The sequence below is a fragment of the Doryrhamphus excisus genome, chromosome 19 (assembly GCF_030265055.1).
Source record: "Doryrhamphus excisus isolate RoL2022-K1 chromosome 19, RoL_Dexc_1.0, whole genome shotgun sequence".
Lineage (NCBI taxonomy): Eukaryota > Metazoa > Chordata > Actinopteri > Syngnathiformes > Syngnathidae > Doryrhamphus > Doryrhamphus excisus.
In genome coordinates this window covers 4,926,568-4,945,917 of record NC_080484.1, presented here as the reverse complement: position 1 = coordinate 4,945,917, position 19,350 = coordinate 4,926,568, and the positions used below count along the sequence as shown (strand labels likewise).

Below are 19,350 nucleotides of genomic sequence, written 5' to 3'. Positions count from 1 at the left end.
AGCTCAGTCATCGGTGAGGGGGGGGGCTCTGAGTAGAACTGCTTCTCCTTCACATCAAGAGGAGCCATTTGAGGTGGCTCACAGATGAGGTGTTCTGGGCATGCCCACCCGTGAGACTTAGGACAAGCTGGATGGACGAATGGAATGAAAAGAAAGACCAGTGACTTTTGGCAATTAATTTGACTTTTGGATTAATTCATACGAATTAAACTGGTGCCATCCTGGAATGTTTATCTCACTTCGACAACGTTTTCGTCCTTAATCTTAGAAAATCTCAAAATTCCAAGATATGTAGAAGGTGTGTGTGTGTGTGTATGACGTTAGCATTGTTTGGCCTTGGCGGAGGTCTCCACAGAGTAACATTGTCATCTTTGTGGTGAGCGGCGCTCTCCTCCAGTGAATCATGTGTCATGTCGTATCAGGGTAAACAACGTGTACGGGTACCGTTAGCGAGCGCCGTCATCGTCGTCAGATATAGTTGTCTGGCTCGTCACTTTGACACGCGGCTGACCCACTTCTTTCTTCGCTCTTTGATGGTGGTTCGCCGTGGGAAGCGGCGTCTCCCGTTTGCTGCCACGAGCAGCTTGGCAAGCTGTCACTGCACTGATGAAGACATGTGCGCCACCTGTAACACACACACACACACATGCTTTACAAGAGGAACACAAACCCAAAAACCCAAAACCCAACCCAAAAAGACAATGGTCATGCGTAGATGGAGTTACAGTATATCTGAGGCAATCACTTTTTAGTTGGCTTTTTTCCATTCATTATGTCTCCCCAGCATATGTTAAAGAAAGTGAAAGTGAAATTAAACATGGTCAAATGTTCAAAAAGTAATATCGGCTGCATCCCTGGTCCAAGCTGCTCATCATGAACCATCATCAACATCCATCCATCAATTTTCTATGCCGCTTATCCTCACTAGGGTCGCAGGGGTATGCTGGAGCCTATCCCAGCTGCCTTGGCACGAGGCGGGGTACACCCTGGACCGGTGGCCAGCCAATCACAGGGCACATATAGACAAACGACCATTCACACTCACATTCATACCTATGGACAATTTGGAGTCGCTAATTAACCCAGCATGTTTTTGCAATGTGGGAAGAAACCGGAGTACCCAGAAAAAAACCCACGCATGCACGGGGAGAACATGCAAACTCCACACAGAGAACCCCAAGGGTGGAATCGAACTCAGGTCTCCTAGCTGTGAGGCCTGCACGCTAACCACTCGTCCGCCTTGCAGCCAGCAATGAATTTATTATAAATATAAAAATGTTTTTATCATAAATGACAATAACCATTCATAACTCTTCATTTTTGGCCCGCAAACCCCTCACACATTTCTCAACCCTTTCAAATCAATCGAAGGTCAAAATGTTCAGCTCACTAAAGACACATTGGCTATCGATCAGCGCTATTCCAAAAAATCCTACATTTACTATAATTTCATATTTTCTATTGAAAATGCATAGGTAATATTTAGTGCCAACCACTGATGGAAAATATTTTTTTTTGTCCACTAACTATTCCCACATTTTTCCAACCGTTCCAACATCAAAATGTTCAGCACATGCTGGTTCGATCCTCGGCCAGTCAATACATTTCAGTATATTTCCATGTTCCGACACGTACTGAAACAGCATCACAGGAACGGAACCTGAGGACCTCCTGTAACTAGAGTTTTCATGTCTAAAATCTGCTTTCAAAGGGGTAAAAAAGCCTAAAAAGCAGTGTATGTGTGTGTGTGTGTGTGTGTGTGTGTGTTAGCGTGTTGAGATGACAGATGAGAGGTTTGCATCAATATTTGAACAAAGCACTGCAGCATCTTGCATCTTTTTCTGCTTTTAAGCTGAGAGAAGAGATGAAGAAAGTGGATCTGCGATCAGTCGGACCGAGGCGGCCCGAGGAGAAACAAAGCACAAATAACTTTTTTTTTTAAAATAACGCTGCTGCAGTTAAACGGACCCATCGTGTTCCGCATGTTGATGAACCATAAGATGCAATTACTTCTCATTTCCGCAGCTTATTTTTTCCATTTTAAACCGGGCCTCAATTTCCTGGGACAGGAACATAATTAATGTTGTTTATTACATTTTAGTGTACATTCAATATTGTTTTTTTGCTCAAAGTTAGAATAAAGTCATCTGCTTTCACATTTTACTTTGTCTTAAAATTCCAATTTTCTTTTTAGCTAACATTAGCTAGCGTTTTCCAACCATTAAATGCTAGCAGGTTAGCTTGCTGCTAATGCTACTTTAAGACTAAGATGATAAACTACAAAAACAGTCAAACTGCGACTTACGTATACATTTCGGCTCAGTTTGTTACAAAGTAGTACTATTTAGCAGCAAATATCTTCTTTGTTTTTGCATTTGTTAGCATTGTAGCTAGCATTGGCAGCAGGTTGAGTCTGACAGACTTCCTGTCGGTTACTCGCAGAGCAAACACAATCAAGTCTGGGTGAAAATGTTGGAGGGCTTTTTTTTGGGACGCTAGCAGATGCTCCCTCGTCCCTCAATTTCCTGGGACAGGAACATAATTAATGTTGTTTATTACATTTTAGTGTACATTCAATATTGTTTTTTTGCTCAAAGTGGGAATAAAGTCATCTGCTTTAACATTTTACTTTGTCTTAAAATTCCAATTTTCTTTTTAGCTAATTATAGCTAGCGTTTTCCAACCGTTAAACGCTAGCAAGTTAACTTGCTGCTAATGCTACATCAAGACGAAGATAATAAACTACAAAAACAGTCAAGCTGCGACTTACATATACATTTCGGCTCAGTTTGTTACAAAGTAGTACTATTTAGCAGCAAATATCTTCTTTGTTTTTGCATTTGTTAGCATTGTAGCTAGCATTGGCAGCAGTTTGAGTCTGACAGACTTCCTGTCGGTTACTCGTAGAGCAAACACAATCAAGTCTGGGTGAAAATGTTGGAGGGCTTTTTTTGGGACGCTAGCAGATGCTCCCTCGTCCCTCAATTTCCTGGGACAGGAACATAATTAATGTTGTTTATTTCATTTGAGTTTACATTCAATATTGTTTTTTGCTCAAAGTTAGAATAAAGTCATCTGCTTTAGCATTTTACTTTGTCTTAAAATTCCAATTTTCTTTTTAGTTAACATTAGCTAGAGTTTTCCAACCGTTAAACGCTAGCAGGTTAGCTTGCTGCTAATGCTACATCAAGACTAAGATAACAAACTACAAAAACAGTCAAGCTGCGACTTACATATACATTTCGGCTCAGTTTGTTACAAAGTACTATACAAGTACAAGTATAGTACAAGTACTATTTAGCAGCAAATCGCTTCTTTGTTTTTGCATTTGTTAGCCTTGTAGCTAGCATTGGCAGCAGTTTGAGTCTGACAGACTTCCTGTCGGTTACTCGCAGAGCAAACACAATCAAGTCTGGGTGAAAATGTTGGAGGGCTTTTTTTGGGACGCTAGCAGATGCTCCCTCGTCCCTCAATTTCCTGGGACAGGAACATAATTAATGTTGTTTATTACATTTTAGTGTACATTCAATATTGTTTTTTTGCTCAAAGTTAGAATAAAGTCATCTGCTTTCACATTTTACTTTTTTTGTCTTAAAATTCCAATTTTTCTTTTTAGCTAGCGTTTTCCAACCGTTAAACGCTAGCAGGTTAGCTTGCTGCTAATGCTACATCAAGACTAAGATGATAAACTACAAAAATAGTCAAGCTGCGACTTACATAAACATTTCGTCTCAGTTTGTTACAAAGTAGTACTATTTAGCAGCAAATATCTTCTTTGTTTTTGCATTTGTAAAATTCTTAAAAATTAGCTACATTTCATTGTAGCTAGCATTGGCAGCAGTTTGAGTCTGACAGACTTCCTGTCGGTTACTCGCAGAGCAAACACAATCAAGTCTGGGTGAAAATGTTGGAGGGCTTTTTTTTGGGACGCTAGCAGATGCTCCCTCGTCGCCTCTCTCCGCCGACACCCACCTGTCATCTGCTCGCCTCACCTCTGATCCGCCGTCGACGCCGTCCATCTGTCGGCGCCTCGCGCGGGAGCGTTTAATGAATGCAGCGCTGACAAATGCTGCCCCGGTTTGTTTTTAGGTTTTTTTTTTTTCTTTTTTTTTAATCCGCATGTTTGCGTTAGCCTGCAAGTCAGCGTTTACGCGTCACAGCTGCTGGAAGCTAACAGGAATGTGATTTCCTCAGCGTGGTGAAATAGTTATGACACTGAGTCCCAATGAAACTTTAATTAGCGACTACATTTGGTTATTAATTCATAGCCAAGCTACGTTGCTTGCTGCTGCTTTTTTTTCCATGTCTAATTTTCCAGTTTTTAGTTGGCACTCTTGCTTTGTTCATTTTGATAAAATAACCGCGTCATCAATGAATTATTAACATGTCAAGTGAAAGTCTAAATGACTACGGTACAAAACCCCGCTTTTAATGGGGTTTTATTGACACACAGGAAGTACGTATAGAGTGTACACAGCGTACTTACTGAAGTGTAGTGATGGTGGTGTGGGCCGCCATCTTGGACAGCTTTTAATCATGCATGTGCTTTAATTTGAGGGAATAAAATCAGACACTAAAAGTCCACGGGCCGTCAGACCGCCTTACGTGTCGTTATCGGCTAAAGTGCGTCGGTGACGGTCCGCAGAGAGAACACAGAGCAAAGCCGCGTGCTCCTCGACGAGTCACGGGTACTATGAATGAGTCATGTGAGTGGATGTCGCCCGTCACATGATATCATGGCCATTCGTGTGTGTGTGTTTGCGAGGCAGGCGGCCATGTTTACTCATCGAAGAAGTCGCAGAGACACTGAACTCGACACTGAGTTAAAGTCGTTTACGTTACGCTTTTCTGCATCACCGCTAATCTTTCGACTACAGACTGCCGCCATCTGCTTCCTTTTGCCTCGCACACACGCCATGTCTGGACAAATAGAACAAAAATCAAAACATTTATGAATAAAATATATGTATATATTAAAACATATTATATTATTATTACTTTTTTATTTAATGTCTTATTTTTACATTTTTTATAAATATACACATTGATTTTTCCAAGCCTTTTTCATTGAGGGCCGCATACTTAAAAAATTATGTAGACATGCTAAGAAGTTGTATACATTTCAAAGGTGAAAACTTATTATTATCTATTTTATTTCCTTAATTTCCGTAATTTCCGGGCATAACCACCAAATTTAGAGGAAAAAAACGATTTGTACATACACTGTATAATACACAGGCGTTCGATTCTCCACTCTGTGAGGATGTCTGTGTGGAATTTGTTGTTTATTTGACAGGAGCCAATCATGAGCTATGAAAAGACCTTGTCAACCCATTGAAAATTGGAGGTCAATACGCAATGTAACAATTACCACAAAATTCATCACACGACAACTTAACACTCAAGGTGTATAAGAAATATACAAACAAATACCAATATCAGTTGATGAAGGAATCAAATGTTTTAGTATTTAATTGGAGGACAAGCAGCATAGAAAGTGGATGGATTAATGCCACTGCAATGCTGCCTCTGTCCACCAGTGGAGCCCCGAGGGTGGCTGAAGTCATTGCAGCACCCTGGCAGGCACGAATAAATGCTTTGCTCGGACACAATGCATTTTGGGAAAGATTTAAAGTAGTTGTTTTTTGTTGTCATTTTACAATCGTATTTATATTTGTATTTATATTTCTTAAGTATACGTTTGCTATGTTTTGTGTTTAGTGTTAGACTGTTATTATGAGTGGCACAGTATGTAAGCGATTCGTAGTACTTCTGAAGTAAATGTTTTATTTTTAGTTAGTTAGTTACTTAGCTAGGCAGTTATTGTATTTTGAGAATATGCCACAGGCCACACGGCGCAAATGGTCCCCAGTCCACACTTTGGACACCCCTGATTTGTTGGGGTATTAATTAATTAATGAGTTAAATGAAACATTTTTGTGTAAGGTATTACAAGTCCAGACTTGAGTTGCTTGTGAGAAAGCGAAGGAGATGTCTGAGTATCTCAACAGCTCAGAAGCAGAGTGACAGCAGACGACTCATTTTGATGTTCCGGAAAGGTTCACAAGCATGTCATCTTGACGTATATTTGTATTTTCGCCACTGTGGCAGGCGCTCGCGGTGAAAGCCAGCAGCATGGCCAGTCGGGGACGCTGCCGCGCTTCGTGGAGGAACCCGTGGACGCGTACATCATCAAGAGCAACCCCATCAAGCTGCGCTGTCAGGCCCGACCTGCTCTGCAGATCTTCTTCAAGTGCAACGGCGAGTGGGTCCATCAGAGCCAGCACACGTCCAGGGAGCACACCGACCTGGGAACAGGTACCACCTAAGCTCTTCTAATGAACATTAGAGATGTATGAGTCTCATTTGGGACTCACTGGTACTCGTCCCCCATTAACTCGTTCATTTACTCTCCCATGCCGGCTAAATTAAAAAAGGAAATCAGGAAAAACCTCATTCGTCGTGCAACTACTACTCTAACCCTTTTTTTTTTTACCCTGTGAACAGAGACTCCACATAATAAACCATTCACTCACTAAGCCCACAAGTTTCACAGGCACTCGGCGAAGACTTAAGTTTCACTGACTCAAGGATGCTTGACAAAGAGTCAAATTTTACAGACTAACAAGTGCTCGACCAAAACCCCGGTTTCATTGACTGACGGGTGCTCAATCAGGACTTGAAATTCAGTGACTCGCAGGTGCTCGTCAAAGACTCAAGTTTCACTGACTCATAAGTCCTCGACAAAGGTTGTGGTTTCAGTGACTCGCGGGTTGACAAAGACTGCAGTTTTACTGTCTCATGGATATTTGAAAAAGAATTGGGTTTCACAGATTTTGGACGACCAAGACGACAGGTTCACTGACTCACAGGTGCGCAACGAAGCATCAAGTTTTATTGGCTCACGGGTGCCCAACGAAGACTCAAGTTTCAAAGCCTCATGAGATGAAGACTGAATTTTCACTCACAGGTGACTGATGAAGAGTCAAGATTTATTGGTTCACTGGTTTTCAACAGAGACGTGACTTTCATTTCACTAACTCACAAGTGCTGGACAAAGACTCCACTTTCACTGACTCATGGGTGCTTGACAAATACGTTATCAAGCACCCTGGGCCTTTCCCCAATTGACTATTCTGTTTGATTATAGCGGCGCATGTAGACAAGAGATTGGAATATTCCTTTCCATGTGTACCATTGTTTTCGTAAGTCATTCGGAAAGAGAAAAACTCCTCATGTAAACATGGCTAATGACTCACATGTTGACAAAGACTCCGAGTTTCGAGTGACGCACGGCTGGTGAGTCACTAGCCACGTATACATGGACCCAAATATTCCAATTCCATTCGAGTTATTTGCTCAAACTGAAAGAATGTAACCTTTGTATACACCTCATTCCAAAAGAAAAGTGCCAATCCGAATGAACATATAATGGGATTCCCAGGGGTGGAATATTCCTTTCCCCAATCCGATTGAGGTATCTTGTACCCGCTCAAACGGAGTTGTCAGGGTGCGTTCTTCTTCGTGGTGTTTTTCTTCTTCTGTTGTTTATTGGCGGTTGGCAAGCAGCTTTCGTGTGCATTACCGCCATCTGTGGAACAGAATCTAAACCCTTCTATTCGTCATTCACAAGTCCAGTTTTATTTAAAAAAAACAACAACACATCTATATAAAACATGTGTCAAGCTTAATTATAAAATATTAGCAAAATTTAACTTTATCTTTTCCTGTTCCTGGGTGCGTTCTTTCAGCGCATGCTGAGATATGACGTAACACGCAGCTTGAGACGTTCTTTGATTTAAAAAAATGGAGACGAGCAATCGGCACTGGACTGCTGCGGAAAGTTTGTTTTTGATCCAAACTAAATTTCAAGACTGGACCAACGAAAAACTGGCAATACGGAGTTATTCCAACAAGTGAAAGAAAAACTCGGAGAAGTCGGTATCACGTGATGTTGATGTTTACGCTTTACTGGGCATGCCCCATTGACTATTCTGTTGGATTATAGCGACGCATGTAGACAAGAGATTGGAATATTCCTCTCCATGTATACCAGTGTTTTCGGAAAGGTCATTCGGAAAGATTCCATTCAGAAAGAGAAAAACTCCTCATGTAAACGTGGCTACGGACTCACCTGTGCTGGACAACAACTCAAATTTCGCTGACTCATGGGCGTTCAACAAAAAAACTTGCGAAAGTTTCTGAAGAATGTCAATTGAGACATTAATTAATTAACTCATTCGCTACAAAAGACGTATTTATACATTTTTTAACCCAACCGATCGCACCCAAAGAAAAGCGTTCTGCAGGGATGAGGACGTGAATGAGGTTACCCATTGAAGGGAAATGATTGGCTGAAACTTAGCTATGTTCTACTGCTGATTACTGAAGAACGGAAAAAAAGTTGAAAACAACTTTTGTTTTCTGATGAAAGATGGGAGTCAAATGGTTCTTTTGGTATATACCATGTCAGGTACTGAGAGGGATTGCTTTTGAAAAATGGTTGGGATTGAATGATATTTATTGATTTTGCGTGGCACCTGATATAGCGAGATATCTAGCCAGAGGTGCTTGTGTTTGATGCCGCTATCGTCTGCTAATGTTTTTTTTGTTTATCCGAGATGATAGTGACAGATGTTTGCGGTAAAATGTTAGCTTACGTTGCCACCCCACCAGTTCCAATTTGCACCGTGTCCTTCATCAAAGCAAGAATTCTGTTGGTTTTGGAAGAATTCCAAGATGTCCAAGGAATCTGCGGCCAAAGGTTGACGAGCTGCTTCATCGGTTTCCAGGACTGTACAACTTCTCATGGATTTCTTGAATCCGGTTGCAGCAACGGCATGGATGCCGCCTCCAGGAGAACTTTCATCACCGCCTGTTTGGGGCTCGGATGTTTTCAGCTCCGCTCCCAATTCATAACGAGGATGTTTTTCTCTTTTTTGCCTCATGTTTGTGGGGAGATGCCTCGTAATTAAAGACGAGCTAATTGGAGCTGAAAAGATCCACGTGTTCTCCTCCGCGTGTTCTGCGCCAGAACACAAAAATCAGGCGCACGCTGCGAACGGAAGCCCCCGCGGCATCTGCTCGGCGAGCTGCTGTAAGGACTTAATTGGAGCGTAGCAAAGAACGCCAGAAACAAATTGTCCCCAAATTAATGCCAATTGATTTTCAAGACCTGGCCGTGATGCTCGGGACACGCTGGGGTCCGACTGAACCTTTTATTGAGCCTCAATTGTCCCAAATCACCTGCTCTCCCAAATCCTTAAAGGCTAAGCACACCGATGATTAATGCTTATTTAAAGAGCAAGAGAAAAACGTGAAACCATCCATCATTTTACCTCAGCCAAGCACAGACGTGTTTTCAACATTTGTTGGCTATGTCGAATTGGTGCACTTGCGTACTTACACTTAGTATTTGTGGAGGGGTAGGATTTAATAAGCTTTGCTTCTTCCTACTCCTTTTGGACATGTGGAACTGTGAACTGATTATGGGATGCATTCAATTGTAATCTGATGCATGTTCAAATGAAATTAAACCATTACCATTACCATATTGACAGTTACTATCCCAGCTGTCTTTGGGCGAGAGGCGGGGTACACCCTGGACTGGTGGCCAGCCAATCACTGGGCACATATAAACAAACAACCATTCACACCACACTCACATTACACATGAAAGAATAACTGTTTCTGCTAGCTTGTAGTAATGTCGTCTTCTAGACTCCAGACGTACTGTAGGTTATAAAGAACCACACGTTGAGAAAAATGACCTCCTCGGCTTGAAGCGGCGCTGCCGCCGGGCCTCGGTCTTTGTCGGCGGGGTGTCGGACAACAGCTGGCTGCCAGCGGAAGCTTCTAGAGGGACTGGAGGCGCTTTTGCTCAAGCACTAAAGCTGTGAGACACCGTGACACAAAATGTTCATGGAGTCTTCCGGGCTCTTTTTCTGCAGCGCGCCTGCTGCGAAAAGCGATCTCCTTCAATATTTTATACAAGGATCATACCGACAGCTCCCATCTGTGTCAGGAGGAACACGCAAAACTGTGACGTATTCCACACTTTGGTGATGTTTATCGTCAGGCAGAGTGGGAGCCACCTAAGGGACAACCGAAGAGTATATATTCAGGAATGATGTGCAAAATCAATGCACTTTCATCAATAATCCACTTTTTTCGACTTCAAATGTGACCTACATTGTAGGACATTGTTTTATGTTGTCGCGCGTTTGATACCATGATGTGAGTTAGCGAGCAGCAACGTGCTAATGTGAAATTGAACGTATTTATTGTTTTTTGGGGGTTTTTTTTTCATGGGCGTATGAATAAGTGATGAGCGGTGGAGAGTGGGAATGTTTTGGCCGGGGGGGAAGAACACAATTATGTGCCTCCCATCATAAAAACAAAAAGTGTATATATATATGTGAGCGTGTGTGTTCCTGGAAGAAGAGGGATGACATAAATATGGAGGAGGCTTTGATGGAATTGTTGTGAGGTAAGAGAAGTACAAGGGCTCACTGGTTAGCGAAAGTCACCATTTAGTACTCTGCTTCACTTCTTTTTACACTTTAAAAGTGGTCACGGGAACTGATTATTTGGGCAATAGCAAAATTGTGTCCGGAGAAAAGTTTCAGGTGGCCAATTTTCGTCAGGAGGAACTCCTCCTAGGGACTTTCACCATAAGAGCACGAATCAAATATATATAAATACTTGGCAGCTGGACCTGCCATGTTGGCCACAAAGATCGGGAAGACCTGGATCGCATCTCTGTGTGGAGTTTGCATGTTCTCCCCGTGCATGCGTGGGTTTTCTCCGGTTTCCTCCCACATGCCAAAAACATGCTAGGTTAATTGGCGACTTCAAATTGTCCATAGGTATGAATGTGAGTGTGAATGGTTGTTTGTCTATATGTGCCCTGTGATTGGCTGGCCACCAGTCCAGGGTGTACCCCGCCTCTCGCCCAATGTCAGCTGGGATAGACTCCATCGTACCCTGACAGCTGGGCCATGATAAATTGTTCAGGTTTTAGTCTCGTAGTGATTAATGTGGGAGGAGCCATGGATTACTTGCTAAGCAACACAAAGTAAGACTTCAATTGTAATTGCTGTATGTGATGAATATGACATTTGATATTTCAAAAAAAAAAAAATTTACGAGAAGTGTAGGACCCCCTATTAGTGTAGAAAAAAATTACCCCCTGCCACCACCTTCACTTTCCTATGAAATCTAACAGGAAATGGATGGTTTTAATTGGACATCCATCCATCCATTTTCTATGCCGGTTATCCTTATGAGGGTCGTGGTGGTATGCTGGAGCCTATCCCAGCTGACTTCGGGTGAGAGGAGGGGTACACCCTGGACTGGTGGCCAGCCAATCACAGGGCACATATAGACAAACAACCATTCACACTAACATTCATACCTATGGACAATTTGGAGTCGCTAATTAACCTAGCATGTTTTTGGAATGTGGGAGGAAACTGGAGTACCGTCCGGAGAAAGCACACACAGGGAGAACATTCATTCATTTATTCATTTTCTTGTCCTCACAAGGGTCGCGGAGGGTGCTGGAGCCTATCCCAGCTGTCTTCAGGGGAGAGGTGGGGTACACCCTGGACTGGTGGCCAGCCAATCACAGGGCATATATAGACAAACAACCATTCACACTCCATGTCTCCACATTCATACCTATGGACAATTTGGGAATGTGGGAGGAAACCGGAGTGCCATCCGGAGAAAGCACACACAGGGAGAACAAAACCAAACAAAAACTCCACACAGACATGCCCAATGGAGATTCAAACCCAGATCTTCCCGATCTCCTGACTGTGTAATTGGACTGGCTGTTTTGGTCAAAAATCAGGACAATGTTCTCTTAGGCACTTTGACCAAATGAGCCCAGATCAAAATGACGGATACTAGACAGATGGGTGATGATGAATTGTTAAAGATTTTAAGCTGTCCCATAAGATGTGTGACAAGCCTTTGATGACTCGTTAAGTAAGCAGCACAAAACCTGAATAGCTCGGCTCTACAAAGACGTCAATAACAATAGGTGTGTGATATAGACGACTCCCTGGAGAGATACACATGTCCCTTTTTACATAAATCGACAATTGCATGCAAAATTGCGTGCAAAATGTGATGTTTCAGGACACCCCCAAAATTTACGCAGTAATGCCCCCCAAAAAATTGACCTAAGCCACCACTTATATTCTCCAGAAGCCATGTTTTAAAACAAACAGGACATTTTTCAGCCAAAGTCAGGATAAATAACCTCAAATCAAAATCCCAGATACAAGACAAAAAATTGTTCAAGATTTTAGGCCATCTCATAAGATGTGGGAGGAGCCTTTGATGACTCGAGAAGCAGCCTGAAACCACCACAAAGTCAGCCAGCAATAATAATGGCTGTATGTGATGAAGATGACACCCTGAAGGGATCCGTACACAGCAAAAATGCCAGTGTTAAATTTAACACCACCAAAGTGTGTATATGCGTCCGCTCTTTTCAGTGTTAATTTTACACTAACGCTAGTGTTTGTGTCTTTACACTCAGCTGTAGTTATTTCAACACTTTAGGGAGTTAAAAATTAGTGTCTATGGTGCTCTTCACCGGTGTCGGTGTATATTTTTACACTTGGGTCTAGTCATTTCTACACTGTAGGGAGTAGACAATTAACACTGACTAACATGTACGGTGTCAGTGTTAGTTTTCATACACTCAGGTATAGTTATTTCAATACTTCATAATGAACACTTGGTTTGGATGACGATGAAGAAGTTAGACAAAGCATCATTATATTCATTCATTTTCATTCATTCATCCTCACAAGGGTCACGGTTGTGCTGGAGTCTATCCCAGCTGTCTTTGGGCGAGAGGCAGGGTACACCCTGGACTGGTGGCCAGCCAATCACAGGGCACATATAGACAAACAACCATTCACACTCACATTCATACCTATGGACAATTTGGAGTGGCCAATTAACCTAGCATGTTTTTGGAATGTGGGAGGAAACCGGAGTACCCGGAGAAAACCCACGCATGCATGGGGAGAACATGCAAACTCCACACAGAGATGGGCGAGGGTGGAATTGAACTCGGGTCTCCTACCGATGAGGCCTGCGTGCTAACCACTTGACCACCGTGCAGCCCGCATCATCATATGACACGGCAAAAACGTAATGGCCTTGCGAATAGCCTTCTGGTCTAGAAATTATGTATAATATCATATCATATCATATAATAGTGCCCTGTGATTGGCTGGCCACCAGTCCAGGGTGTACCTCGCCTCTCCCCGAAGACAGCTGGGATAGGCTCCAGCACCCTTGCGACCCTCGTGAGGAGAAGCAGTAGAAAATGAATGAATGAATGAATAATATAATATAATATAATATAATATAATATAATATAATATAATATAATATAATATAATATAATATAATATAATATAATATAATATAATATAATATAATATAATATAATATAATATAATATAATAAAGATATAATAATAATAATTTAAAATATGAAATAATTTTTGTGTGGGATGAAGGGGCAGCTACACACAATAACCCATACAGAAAACTTTCTAGATCGTTCAGAATCTGTACCTATTCCAGCTGTACTCTATTTTTTGTGGTCTATTTTAATATATTCCACCCACGGCACACCCACTCTGCTGTGATTGGTCACACCCCGTAAGTGCTTCCCATCTACGAACGAACCCCACTTTCTAATATAGTGGGTATAGGAGTTAATGATAAATGAATAAAGTCTTCAGGGAGGTAATTGAATTGTTTACGAGCTACTAGCAGCTCGTGATCTACTGGCTGGAGACCCCGTACTTGCATCCTCGCCTGCACAAGGTGGAGCACTCATTGTCGGACACACTTTGCCAGAGGGCTGGTGCCCTGGAGCTCAGAAGCCGGACGTGAGATCCCCACGTTAACTTCAGACAATATAATGTATAATATAATATAATATAATATAATATAATATAATATAATATAATATAATATAATATAATATAATATAATATAATATAATATAATATAATATAATAATAATAATGATGAAGGGATGCATGACTTTTTAAGCCCTAAGAAAATACCTTCATCAACTTGATCAGGCGTCTCGCAGTCTTCCAATGCGCTCATCTTGCCGCCCTCCTTTAAATGTTGGAGGCAAGAGGTGAAGCAGCATAAAGATGGCGGCCATCTCAGAGTCCCACTACAGAATAAAAAGGGATACTAAAAAATAAAAAAAACACCTTTATTTCCTTATAAGCATTACATCATTACAATTACAGCTACTACCACGCACATGTCAGCTAGCATGACACTGTGATTCAGGAAGGTGAAATGCTGTTAAATAAACAAAACATTACATTTACATATTATATGTATATATTTTTTTCTTGTTAATCAACACCCACAGTAAGCCCTACATTTAACCCAACACCACCAAACACAATGTAGGCCTATTTACAATCTGCCTTGCTCATATTTAATATTGTCATACTATTCTCATATCGTGTAACTTTTTATACATCCCAATAAATCAAAAACCCTTTCCTTTATAGACATTGTTAATAATTTGAGGAACTAATGTTAGATAAACCCCGGTCCAATGAAGTGTTGTCCAGGGCTAGCAAGCTAAGCTAACATTCACAAAGCAACTTCGCTAGCTAGCCAGCTACGAATAGTAAGCGCTGTTAATTTATACCAACACAAAAAAAATAACACATTTGCTGTGTAATCCTGTACAGCCATCGACTTCCGTAAACTTTTATAGCGTAACATTTTATTATTTTTTCCATTACTTCCTATGGAAAAAAACTGTAAAGAAATCCAAAGAAATCAGAAAAAGATAGTGTGTGAAACAGCTCCAGTTGCGAACTCTGACCTTTGCAGTGATCTGAGTAGAGTGGAAGTGCAGCCGCGCTGAGAAGGTCAGCGAAGGAGGAAGGTGAAAGCGATATCCTGATAGGATGAGATAAGAGGAGGAGCAGGATGTAAATGGATGCAGGATGATGAAAAGAAGCGCTCCTCTCCGGATGCTGTGATGATGATGATGAGCAGATAGTAGAGTGCCTCTTCAGCCTTCATGCTCCGTTAAAGAGCAGGGAAGATACCAGCCTGACGGTGGGGGGGGGGGGGGGGGGGGGGGTTAGTCTCTGGTGTCATAGAACGTTAGCTAGCGTGGCGGCTAATGAAGTGGCCTTCAGTGAGCTTGTGGATGCAAAGTGGCTCCTAATAAGCGCACACGTCTTTGCACATAAACACACCAAATGTCGACTCGCAGCATTTCCATGGCTGAATATTAGGTTCGTTTTTTTTTTTTTGTTTTTTTTTTTCATGAGGCGAGTGGAGCGTCTCCCTGCTCTCACGCACACACACAGCATTGCCAGCAGATGAAGACGTTGCTGTGAGCGGGTTACGCTCGTCAGAAGGCTCGGTCGTGAGTCCGACCTCGGGCCAAAACCTTGCAGTTCTGCCGCCTCCATGTCTCATCACAGCAGCGTCTCCCTGAAGTCAGACAGACGCCGGCCTCTGTGTCCACTTCAAGCAGGAACACACAATCCGGGATCACTTGCACCCTGGATCCGGTGTTGCTGGCAGGCATCCTCGTAGACCGGGCCAAGACCACCACCAAGACCAGCCAAATCTAGTCAAAACAACGCAGGGTGCACGCCAAGCTAGACAGGAAGCAGAGGGCGGAGCGTTTTCAAAGTCGACTTGCGGGCCCCCGTTATGAGCCCGGAGCGGCAGTGCCGCAGGACGAGGAGCTAAAGGAACACAAACACGCAGCAGCTGTTATTCCTGAACGCTGTTATTGGATCATTTTTCACACACTGACACGATGCTCCAGGAACAAAACCATGTGGGAGCGGCGAGGATTCTCCTGCTTTGCCTTTAGCGCAAAACGCTACAAACCTCGCTAGGACACATGATAGCCACCTTGCTGATTAATACTGCCAGTGATACCAGCTTACAATAATAATATCACCATAGGAACCCCATAGGAAATCATGGACATAGAAATAATCTGTTCCAGGATCAAACAATGTCACCATGCCTCACCCACATCCTATAACATCCGCTAAAATGCTTTGGAATATGTCATATTCCATTGATGTTGGATCCGTGATTTTTGGGCTCATTTGGTTAAGGATTCTCGAAGGAGTCCAACACATTTTTAGTCAGTTCAAAACTTTATTACTTTTATGGGCATGACTTCCTGAGACTTTTTGTGCGCCATGTCGCGATAAACGGTCACGATCCATGAAACTGAGAGCAGGGGCTTTAAAAAATATATACAATAATAATAAAATAATAATAAAATAATTATAATTATAATTACAATCATAATCATAATCATAATAGTTAATACATAAATTGAATTACATTTTTAAAAATCCATCATACCAATGTAAAAATGGACTCATATAGAGCAGCTACACACAATAACCCATACAAAAAACTTTCTAGATCTTTCAGAATCTGCACCTATTCCAGCTTCATATTCCATTGATGTTGGATCCATGATTTTTGGGCTCATTTGGTTAAGGATTCTCGAAGGAGTCTTTCGTACTTTAGTACTTTTATGGGCATGACTTCCTGAGACTTTTTGTGAGCCATGTCGCGATAAACGGTCACGATCCGTGAAACTGAGAGCAGGGACTTAAAAAAAAAAATACAATAATAATAATAAAATAATAATAATAAAATAGTAATAATAATAAAATAATAATAATAAAATAATAATAATAATAATAATAATAAATAAATAAAATTACATTTTAAAAAATCCATCATACCAATGTAAAAATGGACTCATATAGAGCAGCTACACACAATAACCCATACAAAAAACTTTCTAGATCTTTCAGAATCTGCACCTATTCCAGCTTTACTGTATTTTTTTGTGGTCTGTTTTAATTTATTCCACCCACGGCACGCCTACTCTGTTGTGGTTGGTCACACCCCGTAAGTGCTTCCCATCTACGAACGAACCCCCCTTTCTAATATAGTGGGTATAGAATTTGATAATACATGAATAAAGTCTTTAGCGAGCTAATTGAAAAGTGTTGAGGAGCTACTAGCAGCTCGTGATCTACTGGCTGGAGACCCCGTACTTACCGAGCTCAGTCGAAGCCGAACATGTGGCGCTGCCTTCAACCTCGCCTGCACAAGGAGGAGCATTCATTGTCGGACACACTTTGTCAGAGGCACCGCCAGTGCCCTGGAGCTCAGAAGCCGGACATGAGATCCCAGCGTTAAATTCAGACAATCTTGGCACAACATCGGCCGTGGAATGTGATCTTGACGCGTTTTTTGCGGGACCAGACTTCGATGAGCACTGTGGTTCTCCGTGGACGTAAAGCGTGTTTGACATTAATGCACCTTTCCCGGTGAGAGTGCACTGTTTCCGGCTTCAGCAACAGTTTGCCGGATAACTATTTGAGTGATCAATGTCTACCTTAATGGTGTCACCTTTATCATACATACCAATTATAATAAAGGTCTGACTTTGTGGAGACAACATAGTAACATTTTCGTGGTGACTCATCCGACTAACCATAGACGATTGTAACCATGCCCCGCCCACATCGATGCTTTGGAATATGTCAACATCTGTTGGGTCTAGTTTGATTTGGGCTCATTTGGTCAAAGTCTGTTGAAGGAATCCAACAAAATATGACCCCTGATTTTCAAACCAAATTGGACAATTTTGTTTGCGGACATGAGTTCCTGAGACTTTTTGTGCACCTTGTCATGATAGATGGCTCCATCAAATTTGGTGACAAACTAGTGGAATATATAATTAGTTTTAATTAAATGCTAAATAAATATTTTTTTACATAACATCCAAAGTGTCACACAAGTGTAAAAAAAAAAGTGAATAGTTTATAATACTAAATTAAAGCTGCATTAAAGCTGCTGTAATTTCCTGTTGCCAGTGGGTGGTGCTGTGACTAATTCAGGAAGTGAGTAATGCATAGCTTCAGGCTGTCATCCTCATGATATGTACCGACTCTGATCCAGATCTGACTTTGTGGGGACGAGTTATTAATATTTTTGTGGGGACTCGTCTGACCATAAAAGTTTAGCACTATGCCCCGCCCACTTCCTTTTACGTACACTAAAATGGACACAAAAATCTATGATGTCCATGATGTTGATTTGGGCTCTTTGTTTCAAAGTCCCTTGGAGAAGTCCGACTAAATATGACCCCTGATTTTCAAACCAAATTGGACGATTTTGTTTGCGGACATGAGTTCCTGGGACTTTTTGTGACCCTTGAATGAGTCCAACAAAATACAAACCCGGGTTTTAGTACATAATGGCTGGTTGGAAATAAAATGCGGACATGAACTTTTGAGACTTTTTTGTGAGCCGGTTATGATGAACCATCGGTGAAACTGGTGGCAGGGGCTATTTTCTTTTATTATTATTCATTCATTCATTTTATACCACTTCCTCACTTCCTTTATCCTCACAGGAGTCGTGGGGATGCTGGAGCCTATCCCAGCTGTCTTTTGGCCGAGAGGCGGGGTACACCCTGGACTGGTGGCCAGCCAATCACAGGGCACATATAGACAAACAACCATTCACACTCACATTCATACCTATGGACAATTTGGAGTGGCCAATTAACCTAGCATGTTTTTGGAATGTGGGAGGAAACCGGAGTACCCGGAGAAAACCCACGCATGCACGGGGAGAACATGCAAACTCCACACAGAGATGGCCGAGGGTGGGATTGAACCCTGATCTCCTAGCTGTGAGGCCTGCGCGCTAACCACTCGTTTCCCATGCAGTGCTATTGCTATTGCTATTTTCTTTTTCATTATTATTATTATTATTATTATTATTATTATTATTATTATTATTATTATTATTATTATTATTATTATTATTATTATTATTATTATTATTATTATTATTATTATTATTATATATTATTATACGGGGCGCTGCTGAGTGGGACAAAAAATAAAGCCCATAACAACCTGAAGCCTTCTTTTGGGAAAAAGTGGTGCAAAAGAGCCAAAGAAAAATCAAATCAAAATCAAATCAACTTTATTTGTATAGCACTTTTCCTGCAAAGACATGCAACACAAAGTGCTTTACAGAATTAAAACAATTACCACAATTAAAAGGAACACACACACACACCCACACACACAATCACACAATTACACACAGTAGGGAGACATGGCATGGCACTGAGGATCAAGGAAACGCCACCTTTGGGGCTGTCCACACTGGGAGGAGCCGCAGGCCGTTCCATCGGGGGACCAGCACCCCGGCTCCGACAGACGGGCGGACCCCCACATTAAAGGGAGGA

General features: G+C 41.8%; 1 protein-coding gene across 2 annotated transcripts in view; it reads left to right on the top strand.

Annotated features, from left to right (window-relative positions):
* Positions 1 to 19,350, top strand: part of LOC131106719 (netrin receptor UNC5D-like) — a 169,524-nt gene that overhangs the window by 98,233 nt on the left and 51,941 nt on the right. Inside the window, exons 1-2 of one of the 2 annotated variants that reach the window (XM_058056063.1) lie at positions 3,941 to 4,077; positions 6,112 to 6,318. Coding sequence is in view for 1 of the 2 variants with exons in the window: in XM_058056062.1 (XP_057912045.1) it covers positions 6,112 to 6,318 (207 nt within the window). In the remaining variant the exon portion in view is untranslated. Of the gene's footprint in view, positions 1 to 3,940; positions 4,078 to 6,111; positions 6,319 to 19,350 lie in introns of those variants that run through there. The other variant, XM_058056062.1, reaches the window with a different exon arrangement.